This window comes from Oncorhynchus nerka, linkage group LG27 (genome assembly GCF_034236695.1).
Source record: "Oncorhynchus nerka isolate Pitt River linkage group LG27, Oner_Uvic_2.0, whole genome shotgun sequence".
Taxonomy (NCBI): Eukaryota; Metazoa; Chordata; class Actinopteri; order Salmoniformes; family Salmonidae; genus Oncorhynchus; species Oncorhynchus nerka.
The window spans coordinates 33,836,688-33,853,868 of NC_088422.1; the positions used below are offsets into that span (position 1 = coordinate 33,836,688).

Genomic DNA, 17,181 nt, shown 5'->3' on the forward strand with positions numbered 1-17,181 from the left:
AAACCAGGGAATGTACTGAATTTTGCAACCCTAGCCATGACCCTTCATTATCAGTAACCACTAGGAAATATAATTCCAGTCTTAATCCCATATTTTGAGAAACAATGGAAAATGTTGCAGGCTGGATGAAGGCCTCTCTTGATGCAAGACTAGAGGCAAGCCCAGGACTATATTGGACCCTTCTATTATAGAAATAACTTTGTTGGTGTCCGTGTTGCTGTTGGTGTCATATTATGTAGGTCATACAGTGATGCCAAACACACGACAATCATACACTCACCCATACTTGACATAGACCAAGGTTTCCCAAACTCAGTCCTGCCTCCACCCCTAGCACTACACAGCTGATTAAAATAACCAACTCATCACCAAGCATTGATTATTTGAATCAGCTGTGTAGTGCTAGGGCAAAAACCGAAACCTGCACCTGGGAGGGTATTGGCCTTTGCCAGATTGGCTTTTACTTAAGTACTGCAGCGTGGTGCAGCGGTCTAAGGCACTGCATCTCAGTGCTAGAGGCGTCACTACAGATCCTGGTTTGATCCCGGGCTGTATCACAACAGGCTGTGATCGGGAGTCCCATAAGGCGGCGCACAATTGGCTCAGCATCGTCAGGATTAGGGGAGGGTTTGGCCGGGGTAAGCAGTCATTGTAAAAAATAATTTGTTCTTACCTGACTTGCCTAGTTAAATAAAGGTTAAATCATTTTTTATATTTTGTATTGCTAAAGTGTTGTACTGGATGTTTGTCATTTGATGCTGCTGATCGACAGTGCCCCTTGCTGTGGCCAGACCATCTGTGGTCCGAATGCTTGCCTGGTAATGGAGCACTCTTTAACCCTTCCATGCCTTCATGTCCTCAGGTATTTTAAGGAGTAGAAAGTACAGCTGGAAAGCTATACTGTACATGCAGACATATTTCACATGGCCCAGAAATCAATACTAGTGGTAATGAATCCATCAGTGAATGAAAGCTGTAATGGGTCGGTTGATTGTAATGTCCTAAAATGATGTACTTTTCATCTCTCTCAGAGGTCTTGTGTTGTCACTGATATGCCGTGAACATAAGTTGGGAGGTCCATTTAGAGAGCACCAAGTGCCTCCACTTTCTGACTAGGACAAGGCTCGTACAGTATCTACCACACAATAAAGTGGACTGAAATAGGTGCCTGTGCTGATTTTTGGCTGTCGATGCACATTTTGTGATGCTGGTACTCTTATTTTAGAGCCAATATTCTGAGGTTCTGGAACAGACAGGTACTCAAGCAGGTGCAAATTTTAGGTGTGCACCAGTTCAAGCAATACATATAGAAGACTGAAAACAACCATCCAAAATGTGATTTACAGTTCTACCAACCGTTGCAGTGATTAGGGACATACATGACCGGAAGCAATAACCTGATAAACCTGAAAATAAGTTTATGACAAAGGCCGTGTGTTCTCTTGCATAACTGAATTCCAGGTTTCACAAAAAGCTCCAATTTCACCAATCCCCTCTAGGCTAGATTGACCAGCTCAGTCTCTTCATTTTGTAACTTAATCAAAAGCTCTGGCTTTGAACATTGAGTACCTTTTTGAGGGCACAGATAACATTAATAATGTCTGTGCATGGAATGATTTGCAGTCGCTTTAACTGTAGTTAAAGAGTTGAAGTTGAAGAGCAAAGTATTGAGAGTAGCTGGATCTTGACCACCTGTTTATAAATTCTAAACATTTGATGCAAAATAGAATGTGACCAGGCAAAAATAAATACATCTTCAAATGATTTTTGTTTTTTTGTTATGTTTCTTAATGCAAATAAATGTAGGGAGCACAAATCATGCATTATTTTACTAATTAAAGTTTTTTTTTTTGTACAGATTGTGTTTTTATACCTCCTGCCCCTGAACATTTCTCTTGGCTACTGGTTACTCAGCTTGAAATGAGTAGAGCAGTATGTAAACATTGTTAAAGTGACAAGTGTCCCATTATTAAAGTGACCATGTTAGCTAACCCTTCCCCTAACCCTTTAACCTAATTCCTCATCTTAACCCTAGCCTTAACCCCTAGCCAATTTAACGTTAGCCAGTTAGCCACCTAGCTCGAATTCGTAACATATAATACGAATTACAATTCGTAACATATCATACGAAATGGGTAATGGACAACCACATTAATACATACCATATGAAAGGTAACATACGAAATGGAGTGTCTCGGATTGCACATTCACTGGTACTTTGCGATTTAGAACGCGCCTCAACGAATCACAATGCCTGTGTTGGCCAACCCGTTGTAGAATATACATTTCGTAATGCTTAGGTTGTTATGAATGTACTGATAAGTATCCCGGCAATTTTGAAGAAAAAAACACTTTATATCGAAGTTGTGCCTGTTCTTCAGACGCATATCTGCATGGTCCCATATCTGTCTTGCCTCCTCTCGACTGCCTTCCATTTTTAAATAGAATTATTTTCATTGCTAGAGCGGCCATTTGAGTAACTGGTCAATATAGTGGTGATATATAATATATCCCATGCCTGCAAATATTGAGGCGGCTTATTCTAATCCTTACCCAATCAATAAAAATGGTATAAATCACCGATTTGACACATCATTGCGCACATGCTAGGCTACACATCATGAAATATATTGAGACAAATTACAGACAGTAGCCTGCAAGTAGCAAAACATAATTACTTTGATTGAACATGGAATGTATTTCAGTATGAGTTAAATAGGCCTATAGTCTACCGTTTATATTTTAATGCAGTCATCTCGGTTTTCATTTTAAGCATTTTTTTAAATCGTTTGGTTGATTCAATTGCAAATACATTGTATGGCAACTTCGTATTCGTAGCTAATTTGTTCTGAAGTTGTCAGCGGTCACAGAGACGGACAACCCATGTGATTCTATGTTTAGCGGAGATATTCTGTTTATGAAGTGATGCGGGAGGGCGAAAAAGTATCTAACGACGCACTTAACAGGCGTTAGATTACGAGCGTTTTCAAGTGCAACATTAATATACCATTAGTTTTAGGAAACAGCTCGGAGATTTAACGATGATCTTTAGAAGGTTCTAACGATTAATTTAGCCTTAATATGCTTTTTGGAAACCAGGCCCTAAGCATTACGAAAATTATATTATATCAAATAAGCCTCGTATCAAAATAGCAATTAATTGACTAAATTCGACACTCATTGCCCACACCTACAAAAACTCCCTTGCTTAATAATTAATAACCTACTTAACGTGGACATATTTTGGTGTGAGTAAACCCTCTCGCTTCTCTTCCTCTGATTACAGGAGAAGTATGACGTTGAACCGCCAAATACACAACTGCGTTCCTCTCAGTGCACCTGGTCAACGTTTCCACCCCCATGTTTAATATGGTATCGTCCAATGCGGCCGACAGTGACGTTTGTGAATTTCTGAATAAATACCAGAGCGCCACATCTAAATGACAGTTGAATGCATGGAATTTACTGACTGATGGGAAGTTGGAAACGAATCAATAAAATACGCATCATTTAGCTAGCTACAACATTTATTTATATCTGCCAAAAAAAAAGCAACAATGATGAACGGAGAGATTAACGGTTTTCACAACTCCCTTATCGACGAGGACTGCTTCCTATTCACCTCGGAGTCAGTAGGAGAAGGACACCCTGGTGAGAAAGCAAATTTAGCTACAAATACAGCCAGTGTGTTATGCCTTGTCAGTTATTTGTTTAGATGGCTTGTTTAGCACACGTGCGTCGGTGTTGCTTAGCTTTCTTAGTTAGCTAATTAACGTTAGCGAGCTAACCATCTCTGCTGATCAAACCACACCGGCGTCAGCATCTTGCATAAGCCGCATGTGAGGCCCAACTTGTTCTTAGTTTATTAGCTAACTTTGCTGAGCCTTGCTCACATGGTCTCTATTGTGCAATTACGAACGTTATACGTCATTGGGCTATATTCTCTTCAAAAATATTTGTATCCTGTAGTCGTCATCATGCTTGTTTCACGAGATCTCCCGAAGATTCCGACCAGTTCGCGCGCGGGCTCTCGGGGAACAAGGCCATATGTGTTGTCTTTTGCGTTTGGTTGCTATGTAAGTGGCAATGTAGATTGGCTGTATGAGTTCCGTGCCACTCCTTGGCTATACCGGTAGTAGTTCATCTTGGAAATCTAAACTAATCAGATTTTTAGTTTGCATGTGAACCCGCGGAAATGGTGGCGGGTTCAGGCTCATCGCTACACCATATATATATTGTTTTAACTGAACAAGATGAACCACATCCTGTCGTATCCAATGGAAGCAAACGAACCATAGTGGGCGGAGCCATGCACGTTCTAGCGAGAACCGATTGGCGCGTTCTAGAATGTATTTGCATAATTCCTTTAGGGAACGCCTACTGTGGGGTGTGCAATAACTTAATTCGCCCTTGTTCTCCTTCTAAACAACTAAATTTTTTGTAACCTTTGCCAAATGGTGAACAATACTAAACGTTGTCCACCCTGTTCATAACAGATTATAGTTTGGTAACAGAACAAATGTTTAATCGACAACAAGCAGAACGTCGGCCAAAATCCACCTTCTTCCCCCCTCATCACCATATTTGGTGGTGAGTGGAAACGCCAACCGGATGCTTCCGACCAATGAAACAGATTTATAAAATCTATCTGTGGCTACACATACCGCTAGGCCCCTCCCACCATCGCCATAATCCTGACATGTGGTACAGCATGTGTACAACTCAAGACTGTAGTCGGTAGAACAGTGTACAATACAAATATTTCCAGCATAATCCAAACCTATTGGAGAACTCTAATTATTACTATTTGTGCAATGCTTTACATGCTCTTGAACAAGCAACCTACCACTAAATTGTGCAAATGTTGATGTAGCATTGTGAACTGGTACATCTGTATTTTACAGATAAGATTTGTGACCAGATCAGTGATGCTGTGCTTGACGCCCATCTCAAGCAGGATCCTGATGCTAAAGTTGCTTGTGGTAAGGAAAAAAGCATGTCTTTATTTTATTTTTGTCTGATGCAACTTCTAGCTGCCCTGGAGTCAGCTGTGAATACCACATGAATGAAAGAATCTCAAACTTTCTGCATCTTGTTAATGGTAGTAGGCCTATATTATGGCACAACTCCCCAACGTTTTGCCAGATGAGTATTGATTGATATGCTTTTTCTGATTGCTATGGTTAATGTACTATTCCCCCTCCACCTTTTTCAGAGACTGTTGCTAAGACTGGGATGATCCTGCTGGCAGGTGAGGTGACGTCGCTTGCTACAGTGGACTATCAGAAGGTGGTTCGCGACACCATCCGCCACATTGGATACGATGACTCCTCTAAAGGTTTTGACTATAAGACCTGCAATGTGCTGGTGGCCCTAGAGCAACAATCTCCAGACATTGCCCAGGGTGTTCACATTGACCGCAATGAGGAGGATGTTGGGGCAGGGGACCAGGTATGAGTTGGGGTGCAGAGGACCACTGCACCAGTGACGTTAGCTGTACATTTATCAGTAAGCTAAATATGCAGCTTTCTTTTCAGATGTAATAGTTCTACTTTTTCTATTGTCAGGGCCTGATGTTTGGCTATGCCACTGATGAGACGGAGGAGTGCATGCCCCTCACCATTATGCTTGCCCACAAGCTCAACGCTAAGATGGCTGAACTGCGTCGCAATGGCACCCTGCCCTGGCTCCGGCCTGACTCAAAGACCCAGGTATGCTGCCTGTGTGCAATCGATAGTCATTTCAGCCTTATATAAATAGTCTTAAGACAAACTAGTTTGTTTATCATACCAGCTGATGAGTGCAATATTAGTTTTCTTACTCAAGCTCTCCAACCTTGTTTGTGGCCAGCAGTAACTCCAGCATATAACTCGTTTTAGGTTGTTCCCCTGGTCAGACATGGCTGACTCATGCCAGACCTTAATTAAACGCCTGGATTGGTAGTTTAGGTCCCGGTTTAACCACGTCATATATTTTTGCCTCCATTGGTTGACGTCTGCAATGTCTGAGCAGGGGAAATGCAACCTTAATCTATGCCTGTGGTTGAACAATCCTGCTGTCGTTCTATCTTGGTATGCTTCTGTGTGCAGGTGACCGTTCAGTACCGCCAAGACCGTGGCGCCATGTTGCCGGTGCGTGTCCACACCATTGTGGTCTCCGTGCAGCATGATGAGCACATCTGCTTGGATGAGATGCGTGACGCTCTCAAGGAGAAGATTGTCAAGGCTGTGGTGCCCTGCATTTACCTGGATGATGACACCATTTACCACATGCAGCCCAGCGGGCGCTTTGTCATCGGAGGCCCACAGGTGAGACAATATGTCAGGTTTCGAAAGGTCATAAATCTTGGAAAAGTCGTTGAATTTAAATGGTTTTCCGGACCTGGAAAAGTTTTGGCGAAGTCATGGAAATGTATTTCATAATTTCTATTAACTTTTTAAAATTTACCAACAAATGGGTGTGATCATTCTAGTGGCCCCTGCAGCGTACATTCAAACCGGTTTGTTTAGAATGTCCTGTTTCAATTGACGCAAGTCAGCATATGAGCTAGCCCCACTGTTTGCAAGAAATTGTTTTCTTTTTTTTTACAGTCCTTACAAAGTTATGTACTAAATGTGACCAGTTTAATTTTGGATGCCATGTTCAGACAGTCACAGAAGTAGCGACCGTATACACAATCATCCAAACTGGAAAATGTAGGGCTACATTAGTCCTAGCGCTAACAGAGGAAAGATTGACGTAACACAACTGGTCATATTTAGATAACTCTAGGCTGACAAAACACAATACGAATTGGCAATAGCAATTACTATAAATCATCACATTGGTGAGATCAATGTTGATTAAAACACTTCTAGAATTCTGAAGTAATCTGATGATGGGTAGTTTGTGCACACACAACCAACTTCTAGTTGGTTGTAAAGTGTCCTTCGCTTTGGTGTGTAGCATTATTCACTTCCAGAAGTGTACTCTCAAGATGAGTGAACCAACCATTCCTTCACCTCGTATCTTTGGTCTTACAGATGTTTAAGTTACACCCAGAATGCGTTGTAGAATATCAGCAAACATGGCAAATAGCTTAGCATTAGCTCATTATAATCAGTACAACATTCAAAAGTATTTTACACGCATCATAGGTGTCCATTACAATCATGCAAAAATCGGAAGGTATTATTTGTCACCAGTACCTAAATGTGAAAACTTAAAATACATTATGCCTCAAACATAAATTGTCTGTGACACTGAAATGGATTAATTCTATATGAATTAATGAGGCGAAACACCTCAATTCAAACTGTTAGAAAATACAAGTTGTTAGAAAATAATTTGAAATTGACAAGTTGAAACAGCCTATAGATAATTAGCAGGCAGTGCGTGTTAACTATCCTGTTGCATAACGGTCACATTTTGGAACGGTGCATAAAACCACTCACGCTGGGGTGACCGTTAGAGATATTTAGAACTCAAGAGTGAAAAAGTTAATGCAGTTTATTTAGGCATATTAAAAAAAATCTACATAAAAGAATGACATGCATTTATTTCCCCCAAAATTCCACCGATTACTTGCAAATTAGGTCGTACAAAGTTGATTTACTTTTTGGAACAATTCATTTAAATGAATCTTCTTGACAAAACAAACAATTCACTTTGCCATTGTATTAGTTGTGATTCGGTTTAATCACATTTAATCAAATCAAAATAATTTGACTTGTCATTTTAGGTAACTATTTGTAGCCTTCAAGATTATGTGGCTTCAACTTGTTGATTTGGGGATCCAATGTATGGGACATTGCAGACTGACTAGCATCTATTGAGTTGAAAAGTAAACACTAAGGTAGCCAATATATGACAACTGGAAGGTACATTTCCCAATGAGAATTTGTGGGCTTGCTTCAGCTGAATTAAAATTATTTGTAGCCTACCATTTTTGATATTTGACATACTGAATGAGCAAATTATTTAAGGCATCAAGGGTGGTCAACCATCCTCCAGGAGAGCCAGGGTCTGCAGGCTTTTATTCCAGTCCACCTCCAACAAACCACATTTTTAGAAATTAGCTGCTAAACTGGCTCTGTTTTGAGCAGGGTTTCAAAAGCATGCACACCCAATAGCTCTCCAGACTGAGGGTTGACCACTTTATTTATATATTAGTTGCTTAACAGGCATTCTACTTTGGGGGGTGTGGTGTAAGTGCCTTCCACAATGACAGATGGTACATGGGCTCACAAAGCAGCCTCCCAGTGTCAATAGTACATGACCCTTTTTTTATTGTACATAAAGATGCTGCTAATTGTTCATTAGAAATGTGGTAATCTTGAAATTAATTCCATCTGACTATAGGAACCCTGATAAGTAATGGTAGGACTGGGTGTCTATGGTATGTGCTTGAAGGGGAAAATGTTAAAGTAACTTTGATGCATGGGCTTGTTTAACTGTTCATATTAAGCATTTTTACATGCAATTTGATCCATAGTTTTTTTTACTACGGTCAGAATTATTTTGGGGTAAATTGAAAAAGACTTGGTATGACCTATTACTCCTTTCCCTACAGGGTGACGCTGGCCTGACAGGCCGTAAGATCATTGTTGATACTTATGGAGGCTGGGGTGCCCATGGTGGAGGAGCCTTCTCAGGGAAGGACTACACTAAGGTGGACCGCTCTGCTGCCTATGCTGCCCGCTGGGTGGCCAAGTCTCTGGTGAAGGCTGAGCTGTGCAAGCGGGTCCTTGTCCAGGTGAGGTCAGGGTGATCCTAATAAGGAGACTGATATTGATGCACCTCATGTATAGAACATTTGGAACGTGTTCAGACCCCTTCACTTTTTCCAAATTTGTTACAGCCTACTAAAATGAATTAAATAAAATTGTCAATCTACACATGGCAAAGCGAAAACGGGTCTTTAGAATGTTACTGCATTTCTAAAAAATAAACATGCCTTATTGACAATTATTCAGACCCTTTGCTATGAGACTTGAAATCGAGCTCTGGTGCAGCCTGTTTACGCTAATCATCCTTGATGTTTGTTCAACTTGATTGGAGTGCGCTTGTGGTAAATTCAAATGATTGGACATGATTTGGAAAAGCATACCTGTCTAAGGTCCCACAGTTGACAAGTGCATGTCAGAGCAAAAACCAAGCCATGGGGTCGACGGAATTGTGTCGCGGCACATCTGGGGAAGGGTACCAAAAATGTCTCCTGCTTTGAAGGTCCCCAAAAACATTGGCCTCATCATTCTTAAATGTAAGAAGTTGGAACCACCAATACTCTTCCTAGAGCTGGTTGCCCAGCCAAAATGTCTTCTGGGGAGAAGAGCCTTTGTCATTACAAGGAATCCTTGTAAGTATTAGCTAGGTTGCCACTTGTTTGCCTATTTAAATTGAACGTCAGTTCATGAAAATAAATAGCTAGCCAGCTACTTAACCCTGTTGTCCAAAGCTAACGTTATAAGCAGCCAGCTAGCTTCATCTGGCTAGTGATGCTCGACCAGGTTGTGAAGCTAGCCACAATAGTGGACTTTGGATTTAGCCTTCAAAATAAGTGTGGCAGAATTCTACTCTTTGTATTCATTTGCATCACTGTCAATACATTTAAGGCAAACCGCATGTCATTGACAGTGATGCAAGTGAATACAAATTGATGTGTGCCATGCTTTTATTTTGAAGGCTAAACCTAAAGGCCACTGTTGTGGCTAATCGTTATTGTGGCTAGCTTCACATAGATGGTCTGACCACCATTAATGAAATAAGAACTGTCTTATAAATTAGGGTTATTTTAGATGAGTTTTTATTTTTTTGACCAGCACTGTAGGTGCGTGGACTTTACCAGCATCATAGCATATGTATCGATGACATGTGCAATAACTACGTACAAAATTAATAAACGCGTTAAATTATTATGTGACGTGCAGTCATATTCAGGTCCTGATTGGTCAGCACGCTTATTTGACACGCCAAATAGCGTTATTTGACGCACAAAGACCCAAACGGCATTCCATAGAAATCCTGGTTGAGAATGAAATGACTGAACAAATGAACAACGAATCCACAAGAAAGTGAAAGAAATAGGTTTTGGTTGTTTTACTGGCAATGGGGACATGTGTAAATGCCAACAACATTTTGGTCAGTGTGGTGTGTGTAGCCTTTATTTAACAAGGCAAGTCTGTTAAGAACAAATTCTAATTTACAATGACTGCCCGAACAACGCTGGGCCAATTGTGCGCTTCCCTATGGGACTCCCAATCTGTGATACATCCTGGATTCACACATTGGGACTGTAGTGATGCCTCTTGCACTGCGATGCCATGCCTTAGACCGCTGCGTCCATATGTGTGAACTATTTAACTGTACTAGAATGCTTAAGGCCGCTAAAATTAAATATTGGTTATTGTTTTTGCAAGGAAAATGTCATATCGGCGCAGCACTACCAAGAACCCAATGGTCACTCTGACAGAGCTCCAGAGTTCCTCTATAGAGATGGGAGAGTCTTCTACAAGGACAACCAGCACTCTACCAATTAGGCCTTTATGGTAGTGGCTAGACGGAAGGCACTCCTCAGTAAAAGGTACATGACAGCCCGTTTGGCGTTTGCCACAAGGCACCTAAAGCACTCAGACCATGATAAACAAGATTCTCTGGTCTGGTGAAGCCAAGATTGAACTCTTTGGCCGGAATGCCAAGTGTCACTTCTGGGGGAAACCAGGCACTGCTCATCACCTGGCCAATACCATCCCTACGGTGATGCGTGGTGGCAGCATCATTCTGTGAGGATATTTTTCAGCGACAGGGAGACTTGTCAGGATCGAGGGGAAAGATGAACAGAGAAAGTGCTCAGGACCTCGGACTGGGGGCGATGGTTCACCTTCCAAAAGGACAACGACCCTAAGCACACAGCCAAGACAGCGCACGAGTGGCTTCAGGACAAGTCTCTGAATGTCCTTGAGTGGCCCAGCCAGAACCTGGACTTGAACCTGATCGAACATCTCTAGAGACGTGAAAGTAGCTGTGCAGCAACACTCCCATCCACCCTGACAGAGCTTGAGGTTCTGCAGAGTAGAATGGGAGAAAAGGTGTGCCAAGCCTGTAGTGTTATACCCAAGAAGACTCGCGGCTGTAATCGCTGCCAAAGGTGTGTCGTCAAAGTACTGAGTAAAGGGTCTGAATACTTATGCAAATGTAATTTCAGGTTTTTGAAGTTTGTCTTTAATTTCTAAAACAGTTTTTGCTTTGTCATTTGTATGTAGGATTTTTGTTTACAAAGGCTCTAACCTAACAAAGTGAAGGGGGCTGAATGTTTTCCAAATGTACTATACACAAATCGGTCACAAAGGGGTGCCACGAAATCAAACCTAAAGTCTGATGCATGTTTGTATGCTCACAACTATACATCAGGTTGCCTATGCCATCGGAGTAGCCCATCCCCTCTCAATCTCCATATTCCACTACGGCACATCTCAGAAGAGTGAGCGGGAGCTACTGGACATCGTCAAGAGAAACTTTGACCTTCGTCCTGGTGTCATTGTCAGGTAAAGTGTACCCCTTTGAAGTTGTGTGCCTCTCTGAATCTGCCCCTTCAGTCACTCGCCTTTAACTCACGCTTCCTGTCTTTCTGTTCTGCCTGAGCTGTCAGCTGGTGTTCAGATGGTTCTAACTCTTTTAATATGATATATTAATATGATTCGCTACTGTGATTAATGACACCCAGTAGCTACTGACACATAAGAAAGCAGCAATCTGGGCTTGTGATCAGTTTGCCAAACCTGATATTCCACCCCTACCCAAACAGTATTGCTTTAAATGCCAGTGAAGTATAGTATGTAATGCCAAAGTTTAAAGCTTCGAGAGCTACAGTTGAGGTTGTCAGATGGCATGTTAAATACCCAGCACGATGAAGGGTTTCCTGCTCACATCCAACTGGAAGGTCATTGGTTTCTCAGACCTTGTTAAAGTTCAATGACATTTCATAAATGGGATCAGTGCGCTTTCAATCTCCAAGCTCCCGTCCCCACACTGCTCAAGGATGAGTTGGTTAGCAGGGTAAGTGTTGACGCTTTATCCCTTCCTCCCCCTCTTTACTAGCTGGCCTAATTTAACCTTTCTGATTGTTTCTTTCCATGGCTCTCGACACTCCCTATTGGTTGATTTTTAGCATTATGGCTGAGAATTGATGTTGATCTCAGGTCATTTCCTGTGATGGGCTGCTAAATGAGTTGATTGTGTATTCCAGGGAGCTGGAGCTGAAGAAGCCTATGTATCAGAGGACCGCTGCCTACGGCCACTTTGGCCGGGACTCCTTCCCATGGGAGATGCCCAAAAAGCTAAAATACTAAACTTGTGAAGCCTTTTCCCCCCAGGCCTGTTGGTGTATACTACAGAGAAGCTTACACGGTCTTGGGGGTGAAAGGCCCTTAACTCTCTTCCCTGTTAATGGGGTATTAGAACCCTACCCCCTTTCTACTTCCTCTCTCCAGTCATCTGTACTGTATTTTTGCTGTTAGTAGTCAATGTAATACTACCAACATTCTCAAAATATTTCAGGAAAGTAATGTTCAGAGGATAATATGTTAGCTAGCTAATCTCTTCCACCAGCCGTCTCGCTCTGACTCATCTGGTTTCACAGCGCATCAGAAAGGGACTTGAATGGAGGCTATGGCAGATGCAGACAACTTCTGATTCTAATTTGCTGATCTGTCCACCTAGAACACAACACTTAGAACCTCTTTCCCCCCTACATTGTGGACTTAAGTGTGAACAGTAAAAGTTAAAAAATATATATTTAAAAAATAACAATTAAGTTAGGAAAATCTGAAAGTACGTATTAGGGTTTTACGACTACAATATTGAATATGATTGACGGCTGTCGTTGATGGTGATATTGTGACGTGACCGTGGACTAGCCTATTTCAACTTGACTGGCATCACGCTGTAAAGAGCTGGCCAGGCACGGACATGCCAAGTGGCCTATTCCTTTGCTCTAGCCTGCATAACCTATTTCAATAAATGTAATAAGCAACTTACTGAATGCAAGAGCATCATTTAGACGGGGCTAAGATTTTCTTGCTTGGCTACCCAAACTCCTTGCTCAGGCCAAACACTACGCCACAGACGTAGTTTCTTCCCCGCACGGAGTTTGGATACCTCACCGATTTCTAGAACGCATTCTAACGGGAAGGTAGCTGGATTAAATCCCTGCGCTGGCAAGGTAAAAATCTGTTCTGCCCCTGAGCAAGGCAGTTAACACACTGTTCCCCGGGCACGACAACTTGGATGTCGATTAAGCCCCGCACCTCTCTGATTTTGGTTAAATGCGGAGGAATCTTCAGTTATAAAACTGACTAGGTATCCCCCTTTCCTTTAATTGGTCCCAGAAGCCAGAACACCTGGGTAACAAATTTAATTTTGATATTCTGAGTTGGTTAGGGATGATCTCATCACTGACTTTGTTTTGTACAACACCCCTATTTTTAATTTTATTTTTAGGAATTTTACCCCCTTTTTCTCCCCAATTTTGTGTTATCCAATTGTTAGTAGTTAATATCTTGTCTCATCGCTACAACTCTCATACGGGCTCGGAGAGACAAAGGTTGAGAGCCATGCGTTCTCCGAAACACAACCCAACCAAGCCGTACTGCTTAACACAGCGCGCATCCAACCCGGAAGCCAGACGCACCAATGTGTCGGAGGGAACACTGCACCTGGCGACCTGGTCAGCGTGCACTGCGCCCTGCCTGCCACAGGAGTCGCTAATGCGAGATGAGACAAGGACATCCCTGCCAAACCGTCCCTAACCCGGACGACGCTAGGCCAATTGTGCATCGCCCCATGGACCTCCCGGTCGCAGCCGGCTGCGACAGAGCCTGGGCTCGGACCCAGAGTCTCTGATGGCACAGCTAGCAGTGCCTTAGACCACTGCGCCACCCGGGAGGCCTCAACACTCTATTTTGAGGTCACCAAAAACCTAACGTTAATTTGATATTTTCTCTACATTTCATATGAATTCAGTTTTTATGCGAGCTGGTTTTCTCCCGCTACTACTTCAATGAATTTATTTAACGGTGCTCAAGGCTCTCAACGTTGAGTTTTTTTTTTTTGAATGACCTAAACATGATTGGTGTAAGGTAATGGGTAGAACAAACGATAGTAAAATTAAATCTGTAATTTTGAACATGCCTTAGTTGCGAAGCTTGCCTTTGCAGGCCATTTGAATTAGTATGCTTATCAAAAGCATTAAGACAAGTTAGTTATGAAGCGTATTTCTCATAGGCTATTCTAATAGTGTTTTAAAATTGCAGCTTTCAAATGGGAACAATTGTTAAAGTCAGTCTATAGATTCTCTATCCACCTTGGGACGACAGGTAGCCTAGTGGTTAGAGCTTTAGGCCTGTAACCGAATGTTGCTAGATTGAATCCCAGAGCTGACCAGGTAAAAAATCTCATTCTGCCCCTGAACAAGGCAGTTAACCCACTATTCCTAGGCTGTAATTGTAAATAAGAATTTGTTCATAACTGACTTGCCTAGTTAAATAAATAAAAATATCACAGCTTTATTTTGATCTAATACAGCTGTAGCAGTCTCGCTCCCTTTACTGCCTCGATTTCTAAGCTACACCCCATTCAAGTCCCACTTTGTTGTACAGTGTTACTAGGCTCTTTATGCGGTTAGCCAAGTCTTCCTCTTCCATTGGTCTTTCACACTACAACGCCTAGCCCCTGCCCAGCATGACTGAGGAACTGTAAATTCTGTAGTTTGGTTATTCGGGCTTAGCTGTCCTTATACTTAACTTTAGAATATTTTGCTTCTGTTAAGTCTGACTTACCAAGGCTACATGTTGCAATCATATTAATTTACTGGTGCTACTGAATGAAGGCCCCCTGCCCCTTAATCGTTTCTCTTTGGTTGACACTACTTTCTGGTTTTGTCACCCACCCCAAATCCTTTTTGAAGCTTTATTTCACTCCCCTTTTCATTTGTTGAGGATGCAAGAATGGAACAGTTAAGGGTCAGTAGTTGTTGCTATTTTCAAAGAAATGCTATGCGTTGCAGGCTGAGAACCGAGACAATCTTGATTTATTTTCAAGTAACTTTCTTGAATAATACGCAGTAAAATCTGGGATGCCCCTGCAGATGTCTGTGCTGTTCTGATGTAATACAGAAAAGTCAGAAGCTGCTATGTCACTGCTATGGCCTGTAGGGGTGTTGCTTATACTTGATTGTTTAAAACATGTTGTCATTGGCATGTCATGTTAAACTCCTTCAAAAGGTAGTTTAATTTCATTTCATTGCAATCCTTTGGTATTGATGGCAGGTGTAGCTACAGAGAAACCACCATCTTTATCCTGAAGGAAGGCTGTCTTTGCCACAATGAAGAGCTCTTAATACTGGCACATGTTTTTTAAAAATATTTATTTGTTCTCTGAATCTTGGTGTGGATACAGAGAAGCCAATGATTCAGAAGGCAGCTTAAACCCCAGAGGGTTTTTATTTTTTATCTCGCATTGACTTTACTGAATGCTGTAACATTTTCAATGGTTCCAAAGTGTCCTACAGAAAAGCTTTGGTCTGCCTCCACGGAACTGTCACTGGCTGATGTGATGAGTATTTTGGACTGCGGTTGTATGGGGTGAGATTGTATTGACTACATGTGTGGTCAATACAATGAGGCCATTCTTAGCCCCCCGTTATCCTTGCATAAAGAGATGGCAACGTTTGGCTGGTGTGGTACAGAGAAACCAGCCTCATTTACAAGCTGTCACTTGTTTGTATGGATAGGGTTTCCCTCTGTGCTTTTAAATATTTTGACACGGGCTAGTCTTCTGGCTACTGAGTGTAAGAGTGCCTCCCCCCTTGTACTTTCTCCCCTCCTGCTCTTCATCAACAGGTCCGACATCCTGAGGAACAGGTATCTTGTCTCAATGCTTCTGTCTTCAGAGGTTAGATACTGATTTCTCATGTCAAAGATCTGCAATAAATGTCTGCTTTCTTTCATGAAGCATGTTTTTTGGTGTCATTCATTGTCAGTTTGTGCATAACATTTTTAAAATGCATAAATTAAATGTCAGTGTATGCTGTAGCTAGATCTTTGTGCACATGGAATTATCTTTGACCAGTGGTGCCACACATCCATCAATAACTAGCGACTGGTGTTATCAGTCGAGTCTATCATGGGTGGTGAATATGAAAAAATGGCAGTGCAATTTGCCATAATTCATGTGTTTCTGGGTATTTGAGCCATTGAGTACACCTGTTCCATAACTGGGTCTGCAGCACAGAATTTGTATTTGATTTTTTTTAACCTGAGAACCCCTGGGGACAGTACTGCATTTTAATGCAATGGTTGTAAATTTGCCTTAAAGTGATTCCCAAGTCTTTGACAGTGTTTTCCCCAGCACAGTGACTCGTAAGGTCAAATGTATTTAGTCAACAAGAAATGGTAAATATTGTGGTGGGAAATTATACCTGTATAGTGACTTGTGTACTGTCAAATGGTACAGTATGAAGATGGGCAGAGACTGCATCTCCACTAGAACTCACCGATCACACTTATAGGTGATGTAATGAAGCTGTTCTTAACATGTTAACCATCCTTTGTCTAAAGCTGAACTTTTATTGATTACTGAATTTCCAAACTCTAACCTGTTCCCAACCCCTGGGTGCATGTGTTTTGCCCTAGCACTACACAGATGATTCAAAGCTTAAATTAGTTATTTGAATCAGCTGTGTTTTGCTAGGACAAAAACGTGCACCCCGGGTTATAGAAGTGGCCTTTCACATCTAGGTGAATTACCATGTTACCTCACAGGACTAGAAAAGGCACTGCTCCCCCTCTTAGCCTTTTATCTAGCTGGACCTTTCTTGAGGAGAAGAGCCTCCATCTTCAGTAGGCTGACCGCAGGGCCTGGACCTTCAGCTTTAATGGCAAGAACTGGTAAACTGAAGTTACGCAAAGTACTTTATTATTTTTTAGGGAATAGTACCTGTAATTTGGTACATAAATTGTGACTGAAGAGCCCATGCACTAAACGGTCCCTGTAGGAGACATAGTCTTTAAAGAGCTAGTGTAGCCTGACCAGTACATTTTAAGACTACATTCAAGGAAAGAAGACTATTTAGGGCACAGCCTCTGCAGCTCATAGAGCCATCAGACAAAGCAACTGGGGACGAAACCCAAAGGAGCAGTCCACGAG

The 17,181-nt window shown here is 41.9% G+C and overlaps 1 protein-coding gene across 2 annotated transcripts; it reads left to right on the forward strand.

Moving 5' to 3' along the window:
• The first annotated feature begins 3,423 nt into the window (after positions 1–3,423).
• On the forward strand, positions 3,424–15,986 carry LOC115111640 (S-adenosylmethionine synthase-like). 2 transcript variants are annotated; one of them, XM_029637911.2, is made up of 8 exons: positions 3,425–3,651; positions 4,905–4,982; positions 5,216–5,451; positions 5,568–5,711; positions 6,090–6,308; positions 8,552–8,734; positions 11,389–11,522; positions 12,224–15,986. In XM_029637911.2, the coding sequence occupies exons 1-8, from the start codon at positions 3,558–3,560 to the stop codon at positions 12,324–12,326; spliced, it is 1,191 nt and encodes a 396-aa protein (XP_029493771.1). In that variant the 5' UTR covers positions 3,425–3,557; the 3' UTR covers positions 12,327–15,986. The 2 variants fall into 2 exon arrangements, with proteins under 2 accessions (XP_064867656.1, XP_029493771.1); XM_065011584.1 differs by having other exon boundaries at positions 3,424–3,651; positions 11,389–12,317.
• Positions 15,987–17,181: the final 1,195 nt, after the last annotated feature.

Bases quoted from the DNA above. Each gene is read 5' to 3' on its own strand.
- LOC115111640 (XM_029637911.2), top strand. From the start codon at position 3,558: ATGATGAACGGAGAGATTAACGGTTTTCACAACTCCCTTATCGACGAG. The intron at 5,452-5,567 runs GTATGAGTTGGG...TTCTATTGTCAG, and splicing joins ATGTTGGGGCAGGGGACCAG to GGCCTGATGTTTGGCTATGC. The intron at 11,523-12,223 runs GTAAAGTGTACC...TGTGTATTCCAG, and splicing joins CGTCCTGGTGTCATTGTCAG to GGAGCTGGAGCTGAAGAAGC.